The sequence below is a fragment of the Lampris incognitus genome, chromosome 12 (assembly GCF_029633865.1).
Source record: "Lampris incognitus isolate fLamInc1 chromosome 12, fLamInc1.hap2, whole genome shotgun sequence".
Classification (NCBI taxonomy): Eukaryota; Metazoa; Chordata; class Actinopteri; order Lampriformes; family Lampridae; genus Lampris; species Lampris incognitus.
The window spans coordinates 2909748-2931282 of record NC_079222.1 but is presented as its reverse complement, the minus strand read 5'-3'; the positions used below and the strand labels follow the sequence as shown (position 1 = coordinate 2931282).

The following is a 21535-nucleotide window of genomic DNA, read 5'->3' as shown; positions in this document are numbered from 1 at the left end:
GGCAATTATACTTGTGTAACCGGTTATTTTCTTGCCCGGTGCGGGATTCGATACGGGGTGTACTGCACCACAAGGCGACATTGCTAACGGCTCGGCTAAAGGGTCAGACCCGTTAGCTAGGGGCTAACGTGTCTTATTAGTAGTTTACAGTCGTCACCCTCCCCGGAAGCGCGCCCTCGCGCTTTGTTATTCCCGCGCTCCGAAAAGACTTCTGAGGATCTGCACACTTCCGGATCCCACCGCTGCCACCAATGTAACCGGTTATTTTCTTGCCCGGTGCGGGATTCGATACGGGGTGTACTGCACCACAAGGCGACGTCACTAACCGCTCGGCTAAAGGGTCAGACCCGCTAGCTAGGGGCTAACGTGTCTTATTAGTAGTTTACACTTGCTTCTAGATTACTGTGAAACGAAATGCCTCCGTTTTATTTCTCTCTAGATACTGATACATGAAACATGAAGAAGGTTCTTACTACACTGGAGGCATTTATAATTAATTTGAGAAATACAAGATTTTGAGATTGAATATGAGACCAAATGATCTGCTGAGAAATGTTTTCTGCAGTATTTGTAACCATACATACCAACTCTTCATCTTTGATGGATGAACGTGCAGCCATGGCCGATGTGATCCCTGCTTTCCTGGCTTGGACCAGCGACTGGAGTAACGTGTGGCACAAAAATGAGGTCAGTAACTATCTTAGCTGACATATCAACATGGAAACAATCCCCCAACGAGTTCAATCCCAATACATCACAAAAAGAATGAAGGCCAGGGTGGTAAAAAAAAAAAAAAAAAGAGCGGGGGGTCAAGAGTCTTCCAAGGGTGGTCAGTAGGGTTATGCAGATAAAAATATTTATTTTTAGAGACATCAGAGGATTTTTCCCAACACCCATGTCAGTAGTATTAGGGAACAGCTGGCGTTTTAAGAACATTGCGAGGAAATTACCACCAGGATCATGGCCATATTAGTGGTGAAAATATGGAGCAACAAAACCATCACCGGCAAATTTATGTAATTGTTAGTGTGTCATCATTTGCCCTTTCTTAAAATGTTCTGTACAAGGCTCAACAGGTGTAGATGGGGGGAATAAAAACATAAGACGGATTTATATTTGTATCTGATGTGTTGATTGTACCTCAAATGACAATATCAAGTAGGAGCAAAGTGTACCTCTTGCAAAGAGGATGCAAGAAAATTGGTTATTTTACATGAAAAAGTCTATCATCATTACTCATCGGCAACATAACGAGAGTTGCGTGCTTTGCAAATAAGCGTTTCATGCATCTGCAGTTTAGTTTGTCCTACTTGATATTTTCTCATTAGTAGAAAAGGGAGGGGCAGCTGCGTTCTATTAACTTACCATAGCCTGACCAAGGAGAGTGAATGCATTCAAGAGAGTTGTGGGTGGATAGTTTTGGGTTTAAGAGAGGAGGGAGAGAGAAATTAGCAGTCTGATTTCATACTTGTCTCCATCTGTTGATATCAATCTCATCCCAAATTCACCTCAAGGGTATAAAAATAACTGACACTTCAGTGCTTCTATCACAAATACACAAACATGCCATCACAATGAAAGAACGAAACAAACAGAATTGATGAAGGGGGTGGGGGGTGGATGGGGGGTGGTACTGACCACATCGCTGACCAAGGGAATGGGCTTCTTCTTACGCAGGTCTGGCATACTGTCAATTCCATACAGACCTGATCCATCACTGAAGACCAATCAAAGTTTAGACATATTAGAAAAACCTCAGTATACAGACAAGACTTACAATTTATGGGTTTGCAAACTAATTCCACTAAACTTAAGAAAATGAAATCATAACAACACTTCCTACAAATATTTAATGGATAAAATCATTAGACCAGTTCCGCATTATTGTTCAATTGCTTAGTTATTCACGTTTAAAAACCAAGCATTGTGATTTGTCCAAATAATAGTGTGGAGAACGAGGGGGTCGGGGGTTGCGAGAGTAGGTTGCAGGTGGAGGAGAGTCTGGAGAGGTGGAGGTATGCATGGGAGAGAAGAGGAATGAGAGTGAGTAGGAGCAAGACGGACTACCTATGTGTGAATGAGAGGGAGGACAGTGGAATGGTGAGGATGCAAGGAGTAGAGGTGACGAAGGTGAATGAGTTTAAATACTTGGGGTCAACTGTCCAAAGTAACGGGAAGTGCAGAAGAGAGGTGAAGAAGAGAGTGCAGGCAGGGTGGAGTGGGTGGAGAAGAGTGTCAGGAGTGATTTGCAATAGAAGGGTACCAGCAAGAGTTAAAGGGATGGTTTACAAGATGGTAGTGAGACCAGCTATGTTATATGGTTTGACAGTGGCACTGATGAAAAGACAGGAGGTGGAGCTGGAGGTGGCAGAGATGAAGATGATAAGATTTTCATTGGGAGTGACGAAGAAGGACAGGATTAGGAAGGAGTATATTAGAGGGACAGCTCAGGTTGGACGGTTTGGAGACAAAGCAAGAGAGACAAAATTGAGATGGTTTGGACATGTGTGGAGGAGAGATGCTGGGTATACTGGGAGAAGGATGCTGAATATGGAGCTGCCAGGGAAGAGGAGAAGAGGAAGGCCAAAGAGGAGGTTTATAGATGTGGTGAGGGAGGACATGCAGGTGGCTGGTGTGACAGAGGAAGATGCAGAGGACAGGAAGAGATGGAAACGGATCATCCGCTGTGGCGCCCCTTAACGGGAGCAGCTGAAAGTAGTAATAGTAATAGTAGTAGTAGTAATAGTAGTAGAAGTAGTAGTAGTAGCAGTAGTAGTAATAGTAGCAGTAGTAGTAGTAGTAGTGTGGAGAACGACTCAAGAGATGTTTGCTTCACAGTGAGACTTACCCTGGTTTGACCCAAGTCTGTCCGGAGTTGGGCTTTTCATCACGCGCCTACAAGATTTCAAAGGTTAAACTTCAGATGCAGTTCTTACAATGTCTAAGATGAAATACTACATGATGAAGTTAACTTTGGTTGAGTTTCACCCCTTCAAAAAATTGCATGCAAAGTTCCAAGAAAAATAAAACAAAAGATGATGCAGTATTATATCCATAGTTAAGTACAGTTGAACCACTTGGTCAAATAAATGCTGTCCAACATGTCAGCCTGGTATTATGATAAAATACAAGATGTTTTTTAACACAGTGGAAGACAGAAATGGAGCACACACTGAGAAGATGAATAAGTGGTACTCTTAAATCAAGACGGGTGAAGCCGTTCGACTATTACTTTTGCCGGCAGAAGTTACTGGGGCTTGTGGTTCCCTCTGGGGGGTTTTCTCCCAACATGGGCTTCTGATACTGTTTGAAACGTATGGGAAAACGAAGAATCATCTGCTGTATGCTACCGCTAGAGATGGGGCTGAGAGAGTGCTCCGGTGCGTCAATGAACACCATACCAAATATGTTCTATTGATAGTAGAGAAAAATTGATGAGATGATATAAATCACTGCTGTCTATTTTGGAGCACCCATAGCTTGAAATTTCAGATGACAAGGGTGCTCATGGTCTTGTTTGAATTAGAACGTTGTTTAAATATTGAATTTCCATCCATCCACTACCCACACCGCTTATCCTGCTCTGAGGGTTGCGGGGATGCTGGAGCCTATCCCAGCAGTCATTGGGCGGCAGGCAGGGAGACACCCTGGACCGACTGCCAAGCCATCACACAGGGCCGACGTGCACACACACACACACACACACACACACACACACACACACACACATTCACACCTCGGGATAATTTAGTAATTTAGTACGGCTGATCCACCTGACCTACATGTCTTTGGACTGTGGGAGGGAACCGGAGCCCCCGGAGGAAACCCACGCAGACACGGGGAGAACATGCAAACTCCACACAGAGGACGACCCGGGACGACCCCCGAGGTTGGACTACCCCGGGGCTCGAACCCAGGACCTTCTCGCTGTGAGGCAACCGCGTTAACCACTGTGCCACCGTGCTGCCCATAATACTGAATTTATTTCACCTTATTTAGATTCACAGAAGCTTCAATCAACCGTTGGAAAGCTGTGGAATATTCTTAAAAGTGCATCCTAAACGCATCCCAAAAGTTAGAAAAATATAGATCGTAGGTGGTATGACAAATGCAAATCAAAGAGCGAGAGCAAAGCTTGAGGCTATCGATCATGGGATATGAGAAAGGCAATGGAAATTGTGGTGGTGTCATAAAAAAATTATAAAAATTTAGGGCAAGCAACACAACCATGGTCAAGAGAAATAGAACACATAAACTTAAAAACAACACATGAACTTAAATAGGTAGGTTTTATGTCACGAGTGACCTGATAATCTTCTCTGTCATTTTCTGCAAAGGAAAAAAAAAAAAAGGTAACAGAATCAGAACTCATGAAATTACTGCAGCAGAGCAGGTTTACCAGAATACATCTAAACACTGGGGTTTAAAGAGAGGGCAACACATAAATACTGTATTGTTTAAACTCAAAATTGCATTATCAGAGGCCAATTTCAGAATGCTATTTATATGGGATGGATCAACATTTCATATATTTGGCACATTTAGCTTTGCTAATCAATTTTGGTCTCGTGATTAAAATCATTCTATGTTTTTAACATTGAGCCTGGCAGTACCAGTGACACATTTCAAACAAAATCTACTGAACAATACCTGGGTTAAACTCGTCTTGAGACTGCGACCCCTGGGAGCCGTGGGACCCCTGAGATCCCTGAGTGGATTTGAACAGTGCGTCACGAGGTTGCCTCCTTTCCCTCAAAATGCGCTGGAACTTAGCTATGCGCTCTCTGTGACCTGCATCTTCCGGCTTTCTTGGTTTCACATCATCAAGGCTGTGATCTTCCCCTGTCGGACTTAACCCCAACCCATCTGTCCCGTGTGTTGTACCAACAGGGCTCTGATCCCACGCTTGTGAACTGTGGTCTGCTGTCAGGTCCAGGTTGGACAGCTCTTCATCTACCGGACATTCACCTCCGCTCTGTGCTGACTCTGCTGAATTATACTCAGCAGGGGTTTGGTTGGAGGGGCTTGCCTCGCTGGGGGAAACTTGAAGGGAGCAGGACAGATTTTCATGCGTTTGCCCACAATCCACATAGAGTGAAGCCTTGTGGTATTCCTTCACTGGAGAGCTATATTCAGTATGATTCTCTGGGAGATTGACTCTTCTCTCTGAATGCCTGTGAGTATTCTTCCCCTCTAACACTTCACTTGATTGTCTCACAGGTGAGGGGGTGCCCTCAGACCCACTGCCACCTTTCACATACTCAGGGTTAGATCCATCCAACTTCCTCAAAGCCCCTTTCAAAGCAGACTTGAAAGTGAGCACCGCCTTACTGAAGGTCTTCACATCAAATCCACCAGCAAGGGGCTCAGATGTGCAATCAGATTCAATTTCAGCAGGCTCTCCTGAACCACCTCCGGGCATACTCCCTTCTGTCCACCCCCTGTCCAAGCTCTCCACAGACCCTACATCAAAAGTATTAGCTGAAGATGGGCAGTGACCGTTGGGGGACTGTAGTTCAATGTAGCCATCATCATAGTCTGTCAAAAGCAAAGTAGAGCAGCTCGGGCTTCTGGAGGGCCCACTGCCTAGCTCATCTGCATAGGCATCCATGGTATGGTAACCAGAGCTACGTGAGTACGGGCAGTTGATGGTGCAGTTGCATTCTAGGATTGGTTCATCAGCTTGCAGCCTGGTGGACCTCCAGTTTGTCACACAGGAGGAGCTGGAAGGAGAGTTGTATTGGTGTCCAAATAGCAGCGAAAGATGCTCAGAGCTGCTTTGTGAAGAATGACCTGGTGTGCTGCTTTGTGTCTCCTCAGTTGTACATCTGTCCCACACTCCTGGACAGTCTTCCACCTCCTCCCCACTGTACAAACATGAGCAGACATCCTCCTCACTCCAACCCCCCTCTCCACTCACACTATGGTGCATGTCAGCAGAAGTCCACCTGTTAAAACCTGCGTCAATGGGATGGTATCTGCTACCTACACCTGGACAATTAGAACTGTGTAATGAGGACAAAGAGCTAGTGCTATGATAGTCATGGCCACATTGGTGTTCCATGTAGCAGAGTCCCACTTTCCCTGGGCCTAACAGGTGCATGTCTGAACTCTGGTCAGTGTTCTCCTGTTCGGTTTGCTTTGACTCCTGTGTAAGTGGACCATCACCCCATTGTTTAGGTGATGTGTGGGGTGGTTTAAGTCCAGAGTCTTTTCCCACTTCCTGCTGATAGAGAAGCGGACTTGTGGCTCTCTTATGGAGAGATGTGACTGCATTCTGTCTGCCCAGACTCCCTCTCCTAACTCTGGATGTTTGAGGCACAGTCTTGAGATGGGGCGGTGCTGCAGCACCAGAATAAAGCTCCCCGATCTCAATGAGTACAGCATCCACACAACAAGACACCTCATCTACAGAGCCTCGCACAGATGTCAAGTACTGCCTCAAATCAGAAATCTCCTCCTGAATCTTGTTAATGCCTTGAAGCTCTTTAAGGATATGCTCTACTATGTTACCAGAAGATTCCTCCACCACCTCATCTTTTACATCCTCCTCTTCATCTTCCATCAACCCTCTGGACCTGGGTATGTTGTCTTCTACAACACCAACACCATCCTGGCAATCAGAGCTGCTGTTCTCCCCTGATGATGTGAAGTCTGGGAGGTCCCGTGTGGAACATGTGGTGTGCACAGTACAGGGAGCCTGGATGTGGCCTTCCCTACTTAGCTGTAGCCCCTCTGGGAGAGGTTTTCTTAGCCTCCCTGTATGACTGTTACCATTGGGCAGCCTGTAGGGCTCTGTTGGCTCCCCGCTAGCGGGATTTCTCTGCAGACTGCAAGTGAACACATTTTGCTGCTCCTCCACTGATAAATCATCCCCAGGTCCCAGCAAGCTCTTCTGCAATTTTCTTTGCAGACTTTGTTCCATCCTAGGGCTCTCGGACCTCCTTTTCCCCAGATCTCTCCTCTTTGACAGTTGTTGTGGAGGTAGCTCTGTATTGTAACGTCCATCCTGTCCACTTAAGTGACTGCTGGAGAACATCCCTGAGAATTGGCAGTCTTGGTCAACTGGTCCCCCACATGGATTGACCAGCACCTTAGGCCTCAGAGTGGTTTGAGTACCATCCTGACCTGTAACAGACTGAAATGCTCAGGGAGCCTACTCCATGATAAGAGGACTGAAAAATAAACCAGTGAAATTATAATTTTTCATTCATTCTAATGTCAAAAATATCAGATATTATAATATCGAACTATGCCATGAAGATTGGATAGCCGTGTTTATATACAAAATGACCAAAGCTAATAATGTAATTCTTGAAGTTAAGCCAGAAATTGCTTACTTAATTCCAGATCATGGTGTTTAGAGACAATATCAAGCTCCCATTAAGACAACAAAAACAACGTTAAAACTCAGAGGATCAAACAAAAGCATATGGTTTCACTGTTCATTTCCTTAATTGTGAGCTTGCCTGTATTCTAATATTTCTGTCCAACATACCAGAAAGTACAGAGATCAAAACAAAACTGAGTCCCACACAATGCAATTGTTTGTATGAAATTGTGACTACAGAGTAATTTACTGCTTCAGCCTCCAAAGTCAAACTAGGATCCTATTTGCTTGCAGAATTTAAAATGTTATTGCTAGTATGAAAGTAAAGGACAACCAAAAATAGTATTTTTTCCTGCTAAATTAATGAAACGTAATATGCACCTGCACATACACGCACACATTTACAAATACAATACTTGAGTGTTTAGCACATGTTTTATCACTGCATCTAGGAAATGTCATTCGATATTTACGCTACTGTAGGTTGAGACACCAGGGTGTGTGTGTGCGTGTATATATATGTATATATATAAATTCAAGCAATCAGGGTTAATCAAGCAATCGTCAGCTGCCAGCTAATGATTGCTTATGGCATGAAACAGGCTTGTACTGTCTCATAAAGAATTTACTTGACTCACTGGATTATTTTGCTCCTTATTTGTTGAGCACTTTCTCTACTGTTGAGTGTTTCTTTAAACAAAGTTGTTTATATAAGTGGAACAGACAATACTGGTTACACTGACTTTATTTCCCTAACAGAGGTGCAACTTCTACACAGGACACCATGCAGCTGGCTAGATCTGTGTAATTAGGATGCAGTGGAAACATGGTAATTAAGTGACAAGTCAATTCTTTCCTCCAAGGCCATGTGATTCTGCAGTACCTTCGCCAGCTGCACAGCTTAATAGCTTTGACCCATTACACATCACGTATATACTAAGAGATTTTTTGGAAAGCGCAACAATATTGTGTAAATCTGCTTGATGACACAAATAAATCCAGGAAAGAACACAAGCATGTGTCACAGTTCATAAATTCATGTGTCACTGGTCAGTTAATGAAAATGACTGATCTTTGTCAAGTTGTAAAACAGAGAAGTTAAACATTTTACAACTTGTGACTTTCTTAAACTCTACACAAAAATATAAAAAACAGCATAACAGTATAAATGACCTAACTAATTGTGCTGCGTGCTGCTGCATTCTTAGTCTGCACCCACTTATCAGATTCATGATGTCAACAGGACTAGCTCTGTAAACCAGAAATTATACACATTCTGTGTACATAGGCATCTCTACCGTACTCAGTACAGTAGAGATCTCTTCTGTTGTTCTGTCTGTGTGGCAGACTGCAAACATTCTGACTCACAGATGAATATAGCCCAACTTTCAGAAAACTCATTTGTTGAAGGAGATGCTTATTCCCAAATTCACTAAGCACATCATGCCAGAAGGAGTGAATGGAGTAAAGGGGACGATCACATCCTGTGTGATGGTTTGGAACATCATTAACCATCCATGCACAACAGGTTTCTAATGGTGCTCGAGCACTGGAGGTGTGTATTAGCAGAAGGGCTAGGTAGGCAGCAAGGCATAATGAAGTTCATCACAAAGGAAAACTTCACAGACCCACAGAGCATGAGGCACACTATGACCTCCACAAATTAGAAATTAAGTCAATTGGTACATCAGCAAAATGGATTCAGGCCATCAGATACATGCCAGCAGCATTAAGTTTTTTCTTAATATTGATGTACCCTTTATCTGCAACAGTATCATTATCACCACCAACATTATCAACATTATTATTATTATTAATACTATCAATGTTCTGTTATTTCCTGTAAGAGCATATTTAAACTGTCTAGCTTGTTTCTAGCTTGAATTCATTGATAATATAAACATGACAAAGACAAATTTATCGAAAACAATTTTCATTTACACTCAAGGATAAAACTGGCCCATTCAGCAGAGAGCTGGTGATCTAGTTTGTGATCTAGTTGGACTGTCTGTGAAGAGTCTCATCAGTGAAGAGTCTCATTAGTGAAGAGTCTCATCAGTGAAGAGTCTCATTAGTGAACAGTCGCATCAGTGAAGTGTCTCATCAGTGAAGTGTCTCATCAGTGAAGAGTCTCATCAGTGAAGCATCTCATTAGTGAAGTGTCTCATCAGTGAAGAGTCTCATTAGTGAAGTCTCATCAGTGAAGAGTCTCATTAGTGGAGGGTGTTATCAGTGAAGAGTCTCATCAGTGAAGAGTCTCATTAGTGAAGTCTCATCAGTGAAGAGTCTCATTAGTGAAGTGTCTTATCAGTGAAGAGTCTCATCAGAGATGTGAGGCTGAGATGGCCGGCTGGTGTCTGGCTCATCATCACTGACAGTCATAAGAAACGCCGGCAGCTATAGCCTTCCTCTCCTTACTTAGCAGCTTGGTAAAAGAGATGATTCTCTTTTCTAGGTTAAATGATTGACCTGACTTCTTATGAAAGACTCTTATTTGGCGCTAAGTGAGACAAAGCAAACTCAGAGCTGAAACTACTGTAAGTTACTCAGCTTGACTTCAGACATTCCTTACAAATCATATGAGTCCCCGGTTTATAAGATATTAATCAAATGCACAACAGTTTTCCCTAATACTTCTATTGATTTAACATACTGTAACTATGCTAGAAAAGTTTGTTAAAGTATTATGTTTATGCGTTAATTCAATAATCTACAACAAACATAACTCCAACAACAATTTTGCGACACAAGACAAAATCATGTAAACCTTACCTCCTTCAAAAACTAAAGATTAAAAACAACTTATGAAAATCATCTTGGTAGATCCGTGACAGCCAGGCAAGTGTATGGATCATCAGGTAAGATAAAATTAAGGCGTCTCATTAAAAATATCCTCAGGCGTATTTAATTCCTCGCTCTGTGCCTGAATTGAACCACTGCCGACGAGGTTTCCAGTAATTCTTGAGCCAAACTAGCAGAGATGCAGCCGTGCTGAAGCTCTTTTTCTACCAGAGGAAGGACAGGAGCTGGAGTGTTAGCCCAGTTCAAGCTCCGGTTAAGGACCCCTCCCTCCTTCCCTCCCGCCCTCTTGTGCATGCTTTCTCTGTTCGCTCCTCTCCCCCTTCTGTCCTCTGACAATGTATTCCAGCAAAAGCTAATCTGAGGCTGGGAGAACGCCAGCTCTCTCTTTGTCCCTCCATTCTCCCCTTTTTACCCCATTTCAACACCATCCCACTCCGGCCCCTCTCCATACTGACTCTCTTTATCAAATTGTATGGCGTCGTTAGTCAAAACACACCTGAAAAACATGCCAAGCCTTCCCATACGATCACTCAGCAGTGGCAACCCTTCGGTACTGGAGTATTCCCTCCCCTGACAAAACATTTTTGAATATAATTTATCACCAGGAATTATTGCTCTCTCAAAACAAATGAATATAGGACAACTGCAGCCTGACTAGTCCATCACAATAATGGTGATAGAATTGGATGAATTTTCAAATCACAAAAGAAAATGACCGTGGGAACAGGTCTGGCAGCAAACCCTCTCGATTTATCCCTGAAGCTCACTGCCTCCACAAATACTGGGAAACCTCTGAATGCACCACACATCCCGTCTCATTTTCCTCTTTGAATGTGAGCTAACATGTTAGGGTATTTTATACAGTTGGGCCCTGCACTCGTTTATTATGCTGCTCTCATTGTCACTGCTGTGACAGATTAACTACCAATTCTAATTCATTACAGTGTTGTGTTTTAAGTGCTTCCCTATGTTCCATAATAAATAATACTTAGCCAGCTTTCACCTTGCTCCCCATCTTTCCTCTTGCCTTCAATCAGCCAGCATTTACATAGTCATCTCAACCAGTCCAGGCAAACCAATCATCATGATGGAGACCAGCAAGGAACCCAACATGATGGAGAACAGCTAGGAACCTAACATGATGAAGACCAGCTAGGAACCCAACATGATGGAGACCAGCTTGGAACCCAACATGATGGAGACCAGCTAGGAACCCAACATGATGGAGGCCAGCTAGGAACCCAACATGATGAAGACCAGCTAGGAACCCAACATGATGGAGACTGGCTAGGAACCCAATATGATGGAGACCAGCTAGGAACCCAATATGATGGAAACCAGCTAGGAACCCAAGATGATGGAGACCAGCTAGGAACCCAAGATGATGGAGACCAGCTAGGAACCCAGTATGATGGAGACTGGCTAGGAACCCAATACGATGGAGACCGGCTAGGAACCCAACATGATGGAGACCAGCTAGGAACCCAACATGATGGAGACTGGCTAGGAACCCAATATGATGGAGACCAGCTAGGAACCCAATATTATGGAGACCAGCTAGGAACCCAAGATGATGGAGACCAGCTAGGAACCCAGTATGATGAAGACTGGCTAGGAACCCAATATGATGGAGACCGGCTAGGAACCCAACATGATGGAGACTGGCTAGAAACCTAACAGGCTCTCCACTGCAACACTGTAACACCTTTCATCAATACACTGACAGAAAAAGGACGTGCACTGTATGGTTACCTCTACTGGCATCTAAGTGCAGTTTGTTTGAAATGTGAAAGGCAAGGTTATCACAGCATCTATACAGAACATGTAAAGAGCAGAGATAAACATAATCTCTAAACAAGTAATTAACAACTTCTATAAAATATTGGCTAATGTGATATTGAGCTGTTATTTGTGTCGCCTTGTGTTTTTAAACGACACAGGCGTTCCACATACACAGTTTGTGTATGTGAGCAAGCTGCCCAGCCACTACACAAGAAAAAGTGGCATGTGATACGGCCGCAGTGTAATCAGTAAATTTGGGAGAAATAACCAGACGTAAGATTAATACTCATCCCACATCTCTTGTTACTGGAAAATCGAGCAGTTATGAATGATATAGTTGTTAAATATCATGTTAGGCCAATGGTAACGTTGATGATAGGAAGTGCTGGTTGACAACACTGCTGCAATAGTGGCTCACTAGTCAGCAACGTCATCCATTTGTCTGTCTGTTTGACTTGTTGAGTGACAACTGATTTTTTTGTTTTTCTAATTTATTTCTGATTTTTCCCTTTTTTCTTCCAATTTACTGGCCAATCGATCCCTATTTTAATTCAAACACCCACCCTCGTACTGCATGCATTCGCCAACTGCATCTCCGGCCGGCAGTCTCAAAGGAGACGCCTCCCCACTTTCGTGACAAGGCGACTCGAGGCCGAATCAGTTTTTTCCGACACACACAGAGACGCATTCACGTGACGAACACAAGCCGACTCCGCCCCCCTCCCGAAGACAGCGTTGCCAATGATTGCTGCTTCATCGAGTTCGGCCATAGTTGGATCTGACGAGACCGGGGCGCGAACCCCGGTCCCCAGTGGGCAACTGCATCGACACAAAGCCGATGCTTAGACCGCTACACCACCGCGGACCCCCGAGTGACAACTGATTTTTATGCACGTGGTTAGCCTGGCATGCGCTGAAATGATTAAATCTATTGGAACAGTTACCATGGAAACCCATTCGGCTGTGTTAATGTGCAAAGTCTGTGTGCTGTTCAGAGGCTCTGATTCATTCCCATGTGGTAATAATGGAAATGTTAATGTTAGGTGCAGCAAAAAACTTTGTAGTTTCTGGTGACCATTCCACTGCTGTCGACAATCCATTATCTGCATGCCGACTAAGGTCGGTCACTGGTCTGCTAAATGTCAATAGTCTCAAACGGCCCATGTCAAATCTTTTTGTAATACATGTGTGAATAAGTTAATCATTGTAAATCACATTTTGGTGGCCTTACGCATACGAAATAGGTAGCGACTGTACAGAAATGGCTTGTGTTCTGTTATAACAGGTGTCTGAAATTCAAATTTGACCAGAAATGTAAAGCGCTTTTGAGTGGCTGTTGCAGCTCGAAAAGCGTTATATAAAATGCAACTTGATTGATTGATTGATAAAAAGTTTAAGACTCTGGTACCAGCCTACAGGGCGGTGAAAGGAACAGCTCCTTCCTATCTCCAGGCCATGGTCAAGCCCTACACCCCCGCCCGACCACATCGCGCTGCTGCCTCGGGATGGCTGGTTGCCCCGTCGCTCAGAGGCCCTTGCTGCAAATCGACCCGGTCCCGGCTCTGTTCTGTCCTGGCCCCACAGTGGGGGAATGAACTCCCCACTGATGTCAGGACAGCGGAGTCGCTGCCCATCTTTCGGCGCAGATTAAAAACTCACCTCTTTAAGAACTAGTACCCTGCTACTTGTTCTTAGCACTTATTGTATTCACTCATTTAAAAAAAAGAAAAAAGAAAAAGCTTTCTTGCGCTTTTACTGTAGCACTGGTTTTGCTCTTAGATGCTTGTTTAGATGCACTTATGACCTCTGACAACTAGTAGTTCTCCTGATTTCCTACGTTAAATGCACTTATTGTAAGTCGCTTTGGATAAAAGCGTCGGCTAAATGACTGGAATGTAATGTAATGTAAACAAGTGACCCTACCCACCAAAAGTACAAGTTCCCTACATTGACTGTGTGTGATACCCACAATGTTAAAAACTGAATCAGTATGAGTGGTAAGTAAGTATGGACAGGAAAGGTATTTGTACAGCAATTCTATTCATGTCAGTCTCTTTCTTGTCCATCGTACGCACGGCTACAAAGTCCTCCATTGTAAATTAAAACTAGCTTTCACATTCACTGTCATGATCATACCTGTTGATGTAGTTATGTCCACCTTAATTTGTTTATCTTACTTTTCAATTTGAAAGAGGTTCTATTCAGCACAGTATAACCTAATTAAGACATGGTACTATGAACTTGGCTGCATTACTACAGGATTATTTGAACATGTTAACTCTATACTCTGGCCTATCCATTATTTTGGTCAGTTTTGATATTTGCCTTGAGCTGATGATCTTTAGAATAGAATAGAATACTCTTTATCCCTCATTTTGTACATACATACAAATGAAATTCATTCTCTGCATTTAACCCATCCTAGCTGTGTAGCTAGAAGCAGTGGGCAGCTGCAGCACCCGGGGACCAACTCCAGTTATTTCATCCTATTGCCTTGCTCAGGGGCACAGGCAGGAGTATTAACCCTAACATGCATGTCTTTTTGATGGTGGGGGGGAAACCGGAGCACCCAGAGAAAACCTACGCAGACACAGGGAGAACATGCAAATTCCACACAGAAAGGACCTGGGACGGCCTGGGGTTTGAACCCAGGACCTTCTTGCTGTGAGCCAGCAGTGCTGACCACTGGACCACCGTACTATCTTTGTTTCTACCCAGCCCTGATCATGGGAAAGTCGCATGACTGCAAAACAAATACCAAGGGGACAAATATGACTGCAATTTATGATGGGGGAATAGAATAAATAAACAAGAAATCAATTTATAACTACACCATGCATGACTGAAATGAAAATGCAAGTGCAAGACAATAAACTAAGCAGTCTTCTGTTATTCATGTACACAAATTAACTGAATTATTCTTACAAGTAAAGGCAATATTAAGATCATTGTGTGAAAGCAAGTCATTTCACCTGGACCTTTTAAAATGCAATAAGCAGTGACCATGTTTCTTTTAAAGTAAGAACAACTCTCTCTCCCAACAGTGAACATCCTCAGGGAATGAAGCGCTATAAGCTACATTTGTCTTTATGTGCAGAAAAAAGAGAAATGCACGATGGACCAACAGCTAGGTACTCCCTGATCTCTCTCACACTCTTTCGCGCTTTGCCTGCATCGCCTCCTCTCTTTCAGTTATTCAGTCTCTCAGGCTCAAGTCCCATCTACTAAATCAGTCATGGCAGAAAGAGGAGGAAGTACAGAGGGAGCTCTATTGAAGATGACAAGAAGGGAGAGAATCTTTGCTCAACGGTAGAATTACTACACTCATTAGCAATTCGGCCCGGTGTGGGTTTTCTCATATAATGCATTGTTTCAACGGATCTAGCTGGGATACTCAATGTGTCGTGTTAATGTGACAGGAAGTGACAAATTAATCTCAAGGCTCATCCAGATGTCCTTTGCAGTACATCATCATAAGAGGGACTCTCATGGGTGAATCATCAATTAATGCAAATTACATATATCTGGAGACCTGTGAGATGGGTTTAGATCTGAAGGATAACATGCCTCAGGGTTGTATTCTCATGAGAGGAGGCGCAATAAGCCTCTGATGGAGGACAGTCGAGTTGGACATTGGGTGCATGCAGAAGAATACTACAGATTCTATATGCTGCCAGCTCGCTCTTCTTCTTGTTCAGCTCAGTTTTTGGATGTGATGAAGTTGGGTTGGTACAACAAAAGTCATTCCAGCAATGAACTTGATGACAAACGTCAAAATGCAACAAAAGAATAACCATCCATCCATCCATTATCCAAACCGCTTATCCTGCTCTCTGGGTCACGGGAATGCTGGAGCCTATCCCAGCAGTCACTGGGCGGCAGGCGGGAAGACACCCTGGACAAGCCGCCAGGCCATCATAGGGCCCACCCACACACACACACACTCACACCTAGGGACAATTCAGTACGGTCGATTTACCTGACCTACATGTCACAGTGGCGCAGTGGTTAGCGTGGTCGCCTCACAGCAAGAAGGTCCTGGGTTCAAGCCTCGGGGTAGTCCAACCTTGGGGTCATCCTGGGTCGTCCTCTGTGTGGAGTTTGCATGTTCTCCCCATGTCTGCATGGGGTTTCTCTGGGTGCTCCGGTTTCCTCCCACAGTCCAAAGACATGTAGGTCAGGTGAATCGGCCGTACTAAATTGTCCCTAGGTATGAATGTGTGTGTGTGTGTGATGGCCTGGCGGCCTGTCCAGGGTGTCTCCCCGCCTGCCGCTCAATGACTGCTGGATAGGCTCCAGCATCCCTGCGACCCTGAGAGCAGGATAAGCGGTGTGGATAATGGATGGATGGACAATTCACTTGACCTACATGTCTTTGGACTGTGGGAGGAAACCGGAGCACCCGGAGGAAACCCACACAGACACAGGGAGAACATGCAAACTCCACAAAGAAGATGACCCGGCACGACCCCCAAGGTTGGACTACCCCAGGGCTTGAATGCAGGACCTTCTTGCTTTGAGGCGACCGCGCTAACCACTGCACCACCGTACCGTAGAATAACCATTCAAACTGTGTAAACAGACATATTCCCAACTTCAGGCTCAATCATAAATGGACAGGACATTCAACCATTTACACGCCAGACATTTGTGTCAAAAACCTCCTCACGCACCTGAAGTGCATTCACCTTAATGGTTAAGCCCCAGGCACACTGCCAAAACCAGCAAAAGGAGAACATACACAGAAAGGTGAGAGGTCATATGCCTGACATGTGGCTAAGTCAAGTGACCTGTCGGCTAACCTAACATTAACCCTTATTACACCAAAATTAGCGTGTATAAGTGGGTTTTTTAAACACGGGTAAACCCACTAAAAATAGGCAACTGACTCCATTCACAGTGCCAGCAGACCCGGGTCTGACTGCCGGCAGACGAGTTTGCCTTTCTTTCTTCTGTAGCGTCATCTTTGACGTTATGACGTTCGTGATGTCACAAACATGCCAGAAAACGGAAGTAAACAGTAGAAAGCAGCGTGGAAGCTAGAGAGCTGATGGTTAACATTACTTTTTTATATCTTGCACTTCAGTCTCTCTTTCAAACCATACAAACTCAACACAGACTGAACGATGTTTGAGCGCTGCTTGAACGAAGACGGATGGAATTTGGGGCTGAGACGGTAAAGAGCGGCAGAAGTTGCCGGTGACATTTTTTGACGCGGGGGCAATGGCGCTACGTTATCGCACAAATTAGCACGTCCACCCGGGTGTTGCGTTTACATCCATGCCGATCGGAGGTGGAGCCGATAAACATCCGTGACTACTGCAGAGTCATTTGACTCGGGAGCGAATGCTGACTGTACCCTTTTACACTGACCACCAAAGGCGGGTGTTAGTGGGTTTTTTGGCTAGTGTGAAAGCGGGTATTGAGATACTTTCCTGCTATAAAGATATCATAATAATAATAATAACAACCACCACCAATGTGTAGCACCACCTGGGTGATGCACAGCAGCCATTTTGCTCCAGAATGTTCACCACACATCAGCTTGAGGTGGAGATGGAATCATTGAGCCAACTGCATGGGGGGATGATTAGGTGGCCAGATGGAGAGAGCCAGGTTGGGAATGTTGCCAGGACACCGGGGAACCCCCTACTATTTGTGATAAGTGCCATGGGATCTCTAATGACCACAGTGAGTGAAGGTATTCTATGATTTTTTTTCTCATGATGGCAGCTCAGCTGTGTAAAAAATAAGCTCTGCATAAACACGAGTCCCTTGGCCTGGTGGAGGAAAAAAATGCAAACTCACTGGAACATTTGTAGTAACAGTTTCGTGGTGAGTGGAGAGGTAGGTCTGATACATTTCATTGATCGTTTAGAATCCACATAGAGGTGAAACTCAACCAGTCATTAAATGAGTTGCAGGTGTGTGTGTCCATGTGCATGTGTGGTATAATGTTTATGTCTGTGTCAAGGTTGGTCTGCATACTATGTGCAGGAAAAAGGGCATGAAATCCAGATTAAAAGTTGATAAAATATAGGACATGAAAAAGAGACCTTATGAAGACTCTGCCTACCTCCCGGAGTTGAACTTGGACTTTATTAATGGCCTTCAACCAGCGCACTCTGGATTGGGAGAAGGGCAATGGCGGTCCGGCATCATAGAACCTGGGTTTAATTGGATTAAAAGAGATTCTCACACATTTCCATTAGAGCACACATAGATTTCGCTGCACAGCAACACACAAAAAACGTACCTTTGAAGTGTAGTAGATCTCCTCTCAACTGTAGCATCATTCTTCATGGAGCCATTTATAACCTGTCCTCCATCCGGAGAGGGCCTCTTGACTTCCTTCTCTCCAGTCATGGAGTGTCCATTGGCAGGATGATGTCCATTAGCGTGCGGCTGCCCATTGGTGAAGGGGCGGAAACCAGTGCTGTGGTATGAATGGAAGGACTCCTCCAGTTCTGAGCCTCCAGCGCTCTCCTGGCCAGTCTCGCTCAGCTGAGAGCTAGCTTGGCTCAAGTTTCCTGATGATCCAAAATGACTACTGTCCACCGGACTATATTTGTGAGAGGAGAGTGAGGAAAAATGTTATGTTAGAAAACTTGGAATGCATTTGGGATCAAACCTGGATCAAAGCATAATAGTGATTTTTTTTTTTGTGTGGATTGACTGACATAATTGCCAGATTAAGAGGGGTTTTCACAGAGAATAAACCAATTATATAACACTTCAAGTAATTTTACTTTAAATATACTTTATTTTTACTATTGCTGAAAACTAGAGTGTAATTTTTTCAAACTGTCTACATGTTGTCGACCTGCCAACCCCTGCTTGACCAGTTAACAAGGTGAAGATGAGAACAGATACAAAAAGTTATTTGCGAAATCTTTTTGGGAAAGTGTATTTGAGATTGCAGTAATATGATTAACACAATTTACACAACTTCTAGTTTGAGTGTGCCTGAAAAACAGAGTACAGAAAAAGATTCTCAACCTTACAGAAAAAGAACGGCTTCAAACTGGAAACATGAAATTTAGTAACATTACAAGTTAAATGTCCCAAATTATTTCTCTACATATGCACTGTACACACATATGTATAATTTTTGTGGAAAATGTAAAATTTTGCCATCGGCGCTGTGCTCTCACAGGGTACCGATGCAAACTATCAAATCTGCCGTGGTGACCCCTGGGAAACAGCGAACAAGCCGGAAGAAGAAGAAGAAGAAAGAGGAGGAGGCGGAGAAGAAGAAGGAGGAGGAGAAGAAGAAGAAGAAGAAGAAGAAGGTGAAGAAGAAGGTTTTCATGAGAGGTTATTCTGAAAGGTTGAGTTCTTTTTTGTTTTGAAACTATTCAAAGGATAAAAGAATGTTAATTGTGCAAAAAAATGTGTTTGCGTGTATAAAGAGACGAATTGAATGTCAATTTGGAAATGGAAACAGTGAAAATGAAGCAGAAATCCACATACAGGGTTTTAAAGCTTCATACTATCTTGGACAGCTCTGTATATATTTCCATGAGCACACCGTTTCATAATTTAGGACCACGACAGCAAAGGCTCTTGGATCATTTTGGAGTAGAAACACAAGAGTACATTATTTTTGCCCAATTATTTGCAATGGGGAAGTTCCGGAGGGTATCTATGGATGCCACAAATTATAATACTGCCTTTATGGATTCTAGTTTAGAAAAAGAGTCGTTTGTTTCCACAAGTTATTGACTCAGTTTTCCAAGATCACATGAATCACATGTTTAAATTCTGTTGTGGAATTCTGTTTCGGAAAGGTTTTTAAGTATGCCACACTAAACACAAATACAACACACACAACACACACACACACACACACAAAACTGCACATGGCTAACAATGCACACACACCTACAAACACACCCACACAAACAACTACACACATAATCAAAACCTATTAGGTGGGTTGCAGAGCTGGACAGGGAAAAGTCTACACCAAAATGTCAATGCATCATAAATGGTATTGAGGGATTGCCATTTATGCTTTTACTAGCCTTTTTGCACTCAATAGATCCTTAGACTGGTTGTCCAGCTGCACTTCGGATGTGGGACCTGCAGAGGGGTATCTTTCTACAAGGTTTTCCTTCTCCTTTTGGGACAGGGGTGCTGAAGGATCTACTTCAGGAGTGGATATGCAAATTTGGGGGGTTGCTACATCATCCGAGGAACCTACCGATTCCTTCTTTGGAACGTCAGATGTTTCACCCTTTTTTAGAGTCTGTGGTTGACCACTTGTTGAATTGTTGGCTTTGAGCTGAGAGGTTATAACCGCGGTTGCTTTGTTTTTTGGGGGCTCTGCCTGCCAAGGAAAACCTATCTTTGCGCCAAATAATGAAGCAGTAGGTGGTGGTTCCTTTTCTGCAGCAGGCTTTTCCTCTTGAAACAGGCCTGCAGAAAATGTTTTGAATCCTGAGAACAAACCACCACCGCCCTCTGCTTGAGGTATTGAGGGAGCAGGTACAGGCTGTGTGGGTGAGGATGAAAATAAAGATCCCAGAGACTTGCCTGCATCACTCGGTGCAGACATAAAGCCAAACAGGGACATAGCTTGGGACGGCTCTGTGACTTTGCGCAACTGTTCAACCTGTGGAGCTTTTTCACCATCTGCTCCTTGGCTATCAGGTGGGGCTGATTTGTAAGCATTTTCCCTTTCGGGTTCACCTTTGATGATCATGGGCTTTTCATGTATCACCTCTCCTTCAAGAAATGCCTTTTCTTTTTCAGTGTTGTCTACTTGATGACCCCCTTCACTTACTGTGGTTGTGGTAGTGCTAGTAATTGTACATGTTGTTAGAGAAGCCCCCTCACTAGTGGCGACTATACTACTATTGGCCTGGGCAGCTGATGTTACTTTATCAGGTAAACACAAGGCAGTTGTTTTACTTTCACTGCTCTTAGTAATAGCTGAAGCTTCTGTAGCACTTCTACCCTTAATCTCTGTCTGTGGTGGAGCTCCAGGTGTTTGTTTGGGCTCAGGTTGCTTTGATGCAGATGGCGTTGGTGCTTGCCCCATCCCCCCCAAAAAAGATCCACCTATTCCCCCAAGTAACGATGTCCCAGTCTGGGGTGCTGTTTGGACAGTGGCTCCTCCAAACATCCCACCCAATAGAGAACTACCAGTCTGTGTTGTTCCACTTGAGGTAGCAGATCCTCCAAACATCCCGCCCAGTAAAGACCCACCAGTCTGGGGTGCTGCAGACTTGGGAGTGGACCCAACTCCAAATATACCACCCAATATTGATCCTGCAGTGGGAGGGGCAGTGGCTTGAGGAGCAGCCTGCGGAACAGACCCACCGAATAACCCCCCCAGTAATGATCCACCCATCTGAGGAGTTGATGTCTGAGTGGCTGGCCCTCCAAAAATGCCCCCTAATATCGACCCACCAGGTTGAGGGGGAGCAGTTTGGGGCGCTGTTTCTCCCACGACAAAAAGCGAGGTTTTGTGCTGGTGTTGGGGACCTTGTGCAGGAGCAGTTACTGGTTTGAAAAGTGAGGACACAAAGCCTGAAACTGCATCTGCTGATGGGTCAAGAACAGATTTTTCTGGCTCCGGATGCTTCTGCTGTCCCTCTACACTGGGGGTTGTTG

The 21535-nt window shown here is 44.1% G+C and overlaps 1 protein-coding gene across 1 annotated transcript in view; it reads right to left on the bottom strand.

Annotated features, from left to right (window-relative positions):
* Positions 1–21535, bottom strand: part of LOC130121798 (protein unc-13 homolog B-like) — a 176474-nt gene that overhangs the window by 59622 nt on the left and 95317 nt on the right. The window contains exons 9-14 of the mRNA XM_056290699.1: positions 18171–18476; positions 17991–18081; positions 2849–2895; positions 1639–1717; positions 1366–1371; positions 585–659 (exon numbers count right to left, since the gene is read on the bottom strand). Coding sequence (XP_056146674.1) covers positions 585–659; positions 1366–1371; positions 1639–1717; positions 2849–2895; positions 17991–18081; positions 18171–18476 — 604 coding nt within the window. The remainder of the gene's footprint in view (positions 1–584; positions 660–1365; positions 1372–1638; positions 1718–2848; positions 2896–17990; positions 18082–18170; positions 18477–21535) is intronic.